The sequence below is a fragment of the Chanos chanos genome, chromosome 14 (genome assembly GCF_902362185.1).
Source record: "Chanos chanos chromosome 14, fChaCha1.1, whole genome shotgun sequence".
NCBI classification, from domain to species: Eukaryota; Metazoa; Chordata; class Actinopteri; order Gonorynchiformes; family Chanidae; genus Chanos; species Chanos chanos.
Window position 1 is genome coordinate 20,146,798 of NC_044508.1, and position 5,000 is coordinate 20,151,797.

The 5,000-nt window shown below is 39.3% G+C and overlaps 1 protein-coding gene across 3 annotated transcripts in view; it reads left to right on the plus strand.

Annotated features, from left to right (window-relative positions):
• pik3r3b (phosphoinositide-3-kinase, regulatory subunit 3b (gamma)) overlaps positions 1–5,000 on the plus strand; it is a 135,081-nt gene that overhangs the window by 41,564 nt on the left and 88,517 nt on the right. The window contains exon 2 of one of the 3 annotated variants that reach the window (XM_030791388.1): positions 2,689–2,703. The exons of the other annotated variants lie outside the window; for them this stretch is intronic. Coding sequence (XP_030647248.1) covers positions 2,689–2,703 — 15 coding nt within the window. The remainder of the gene's footprint in view (positions 1–2,688; positions 2,704–5,000) is intronic. 3 annotated transcript variants of the gene reach the window in all.

Consider the following 5,000-nt stretch of genomic DNA (forward strand, 5'->3'; position numbering starts at 1 on the left):
ACACACACACACACAGAGAGAGAGAGAGAGCAATGAAAACCCCAGAAATTGCTTTCAGCCCCCTAATAGAAAAGGGATGAGATCTGATAGTGTTTCGTGTTCTCTCTAAACACTGTAGAGCACAAAAGCTTCACACACACGCGTGCGCACAAATACACACATGCGTGCATACACACACACACGTGCTCACACACACACACACGTGCTCACACACACGCACACGCACACACACACACACGTGCTCACACACACACACACGTGCTCACACACACGCACACGCACACACACACACACGCGCGTGCGCACACACACACACACACACACACACACACACACAAGCTGTGGTAAATTTAAATGAAATAGATTGATGTTCTAGAGGCCTTATATTCAGTACTGTATCTTTTCACCTTTTCACCTTCATGAATGTTCCTGTTTACAAAGTCTTGGTTGTGGCTGGTCGATGTACATGTAATACTAAAGAGTGTGTGGTGTGTGATGTGGCAGGTTTTTATTTTGCTTACTGTCTGAATCATTGTGTGTCCAGCGTGTTTTTTCACCCAAACTGTGAAATGGACAGAACTGAAAAAAATGAATGGAAGGACAGCCTGCACTGTGCTGCATACATACTGATTTCTCTCGCTGTTTGCTTCTTTGTGTTTCTTACCTCTCGCCCCCTCCCTCTCTCTCCCTCTCTCTCTCTCTCTCTCCCTATCTCTCCCTCGCTCTCTCTCTCTCCCTCTCTCTCTCTCTCTCTCTCTCTCTCTCTCTCCCTCTCTTTCTCTGTCTCTCTCACTCTCTTTCTCTGTCTCTCTCTCTGTCCTTTGTTCTATGTTTCTCTGGGATTAGTGAGGAATTGTCCTGTTGATGCTGACAGTGACACAATTCAGCATACTGTAAATAAGACACATAACGTCAGTCTGATCAAACGGGAAAATCAGGCGCTCTTCCCCACACAAACACAATCAACCATTCATATTACACACACATACACACACACACGGTCGCATGCCCACGGACACATACACCACACGCACATGCAGACACAAAACACATACAGTCACTCACACACACAGATGTACATACACACACACACACACACACACACACAAATGCTGTCCTTTGTGTGGTTTCTTTTGATGCAGATTGGTTTCTGAATTCTCATCCATGACCAAGAACAACATATCAAAACGTCAAAACAAAAGGAGAGAGAGAGAGAAAGAGCAAGAGAGAGATTAAAATTCTGTCACTCCTCTCTCACCTGTTTGCTCATTCATAAGCTGAGGCTTGTCAGGGCCCGTGGAGAAACCAGCCGATCGTGGAGTAATTAAACACACGTCAGCCTGTCACAGGCATACCAATGGGCTTCCTGTGTTAACACATGTAATCTCCACAGTCTCTGTTCTTTGTCCTCCATGCATCACAAACTCCAAGGTACTTAGGCCTTTAATGTCCTCTTTTCTTTTCCATTGCCTTCATACTTTATCCTCCCACAGGCTCATTTTACCACTGTGCTTATAGAACTGCATCAGCCAGTGGAACTGGCATTTAAGACCATAGCCGTGTTGCTCCTGATGCAGCTCCATTCATGTCTTGGATCGTGAATGACTCAGATGTGGTGAACACAGACAGTGGCCCTGTTTACACCTTGCATTAAGATCCAATTTTGACGATCCGATCACAAGTGGGCAGCTGTTTACACCTGGCTTTAGAATCCGTGTCTCGAGTGACCACTTGAGATCGGATCTCACTTCCCCGCTCTATATGCCAATAAGCACGTAAATCGTTTTCCAACACATTTTACCCTTTTCATTGAACTTCAGTTTTGCTTTTTTGACCAGAGATAGGTCTTATGACATGTGAGATGTCAGACGAATTTGGTAATCATTGATCGCTGTTTTGGGACATTAAGGCACGTTGAGCTGTTTCCTTATAATGGGCGTCAGTGGAGAAGAAAATGTTTAACATGAGATAACGACCATACTCCCAGGATTTCGATTTTGATTTTTTGACAGGAGGAGGCGTTTGTGACAAGATGTCCGAGAGAAATTTGGTGATCATCGCTCGCAGTTTTGGAGCATTAAGCCACGTTAAGCTTTTTCACGTTAAACGTTGTTGTTTTTTTGATGCGGGAGACACTTCCTTCGCCTACTTCGTCAGAAATTACAAGAAGAAGAAGAAGAAGAAGAAGAACTCAAGATAATAAAAACTGAGGACGTCAGCTGAGTAGTTCAATGTGGTCGAGTTTGCATTCGCGTTTACACTGCTATAGGAATGTGGTCATATGCGGTCTAGACCACCTCCGAATGTTGTCTGAGTGATCGGATCTCAATGCGACCTCTGTGCGCATTGGATGCGTTTACACCTGTACTTTTGAGCTGTCCACTTGTGATCGGATCATCATAATCGGATCTTAATGCAAGGTGTAAACAGCGCCAGTGACAGAGACAGGCCAAAATATACACCGTCATATTACAAAACAACAAATGTAAACAAGCCTTTAACACACATTTATCTAAAATTAAACCTGTATATTTCCTCTAATAAGGCCTCCTCATCGGGTCCAGTAGGGTGAGAATTGTTGTATCAGAAGTGTAACAGTAAGTAAAACAGTATGTGTAACACAGTAAGTGTAACACAGTAAGAGTCAGTGGTGTACTGACACGCTGGGCATACTGGGACAAATCCCAGGGGGCCGCCGCGTTGGTAGACTGGTGGACCATCAAAAAATCCATAAAGTTTTCACTGGCCCTGTCTGTCATTCGGGGTGCGCATGAGAGCGTGTTGCCCGAGCGTTCCGGGACTGGGCTCACTGGCCAATCACAACCAAATTAGTTAATGTGCGTTATCATTCTAGACTAATGCAAAAGTAACGCACAGCAGTGAGATGGCCAATGAAAGCCATGGACAGGAACATGTCAAAATGTAAAGGAGAGGCCAAAAAAAAATGGAGAAAAAAGGAAGCGGGTGTGAGAGGCACAGGCTTCCAACTATAATAAAAATCAACATACTGCTTGGGCATCAGCATCCTCAAGTGGCCAGCAACGCTATTTTCGACGACCCCAACGATAGGTTACTTGTTGCTGTTAAAGCCATGCTGATGGCATGTTACAGTATAAGTCTGTGCCTACTGAAATATGTCCTGGAATAGACATATGCTACTTTCCACTGCGAAAGCCTTTAAATACGTTCAGAATCACCTGTCGACAATAAAAGACTGTATCATTACCAGCAAGGACTAGGCTGCTAAATCTAGTGGGCTGTGTCCTTTAAGAGACTGTAAGCCTATGTATTTAAAAACGACTAAATAAATTAATAAATAAAAATAATGCAATGATCGTAAAATCTCTGCAGGATTGGCAAAATGGCCCATTAAATTCATACTCCTTTTTCACTCTCATTCATGTGAATATAAAAAAAAACAACAGCAACAGCTTCAACAACAACAACAACAGCAATAGGCTGTGTGGTTCTACATTTATATGTTTATATGTATATTGAGTACCACTGTAGTAATAGTAATAGTACACCTTTAATAGTAATAGTACACCCTTCATGCCTGCCCCACCCAACCGTAACTGACTGTCATATATACTGTACATATGTTATCAACCCTCACAGACCCAACCCGAGCACCCCCATAAATGTACCCCCAAGGACCCCTAGCACCTTGAGTATAACACAGTAAGAATAAAACAGTAAGAGTAAAACAGTAAGAATAAAACAGTAAGAGTAAAACAGTAAGTGTAACACAGTAAGAATAAAACAGTAAGAGTAAAACAGTAAGAATAAAACAGTAAGTGTAAAACAGTAAGAATAAAACAGTAAGAATAAAACAGTAAGAATAAAACAGTAAGAATAAAACAGTAAGAATAAAACAGTAAGAGTAAAACAGTAAGAGTAAAACAGTAAGTGTAACACAGTAAGTGTAACACAGTAAGTGTAACACAGTAAGAATAAAACAGTAAGAGTAAAACAGTAAGTGTAACACAGTAAGAATAAAACAGTAAGAATAAAACAGTAAGAGTAAAACAGTAAGTGTAACACAGTAAGTGTAACACAGTAAGTGTAACACAGTAAGAATAAAACAGTAAGAATAAAACAGTAAGAGTAAAACAGTGAGAGTAAAACAGTAAGAATAAAACAGTAAGAATAAAACAGTAAGGGTAACACAGTAAGAATAAAACTAAGTGTAACACAGTAAGAATAAAACAGTAAGAATAAAACAGTAAGTGTAACACAGTAAGTGTAACACAGTAAGTGTAACACAGTAAGAGTAAAACAGTAAGAATAAAACAGTAAGTGTAACACAGTAAGAATAAAACAGTAAGAATAAAACAGTAAGAGTAAAACAGTAAGTGTAACACAGTAAGAATAAAACAGTAAGAATAAAACAGTAAGAGTAAAACAGTAAGTGTAACACAGTAAGTGTAACACAGTAAGAATAAAACAGTAAGAATAAAACAGTAAGAGTAAAACAGTAAGTGTAACACAGTAAGAATAAAACAGTAAGAATAAAACAGTAAGAGTAAAACAGTAAGTGTAACACAGTAAGTGTAACACAGTAAGAATAAAACAGTAAGAGTAAAACAGTAAGAGTAAAACAGTAAGAATAAAACAGTAAGAATAAAACAGTAAGTGTAACACAGTAAGTGTAACACAGTAAGTGTAACACAGTAAGAGTAAAACAGTAAGAATAAAACAGTAAGAATAAAACAGTAAGAGTAAAACAGTAAGTGTAACACAGTAAGAATAAAACAGTAAGAATAAAACAGTAAGGGTAACACAGTAAGAATAAAACTAAGTGTAACACAGTAAGAATAAAACAGTAAGAGTAAAACAGTAAGTGTAAAACAGTAAGAATAAAACAGTAAGTGTAACACAGTAAGTGTAACACAGTAAGAATAAAACAGTAAGAATAAAACAGTAAGAATAAAACAGTAAGAATAAAACAGTAAGTGTAACACAGTAAGAATAAAACAGTAAGAATAAAACAGTAAGAA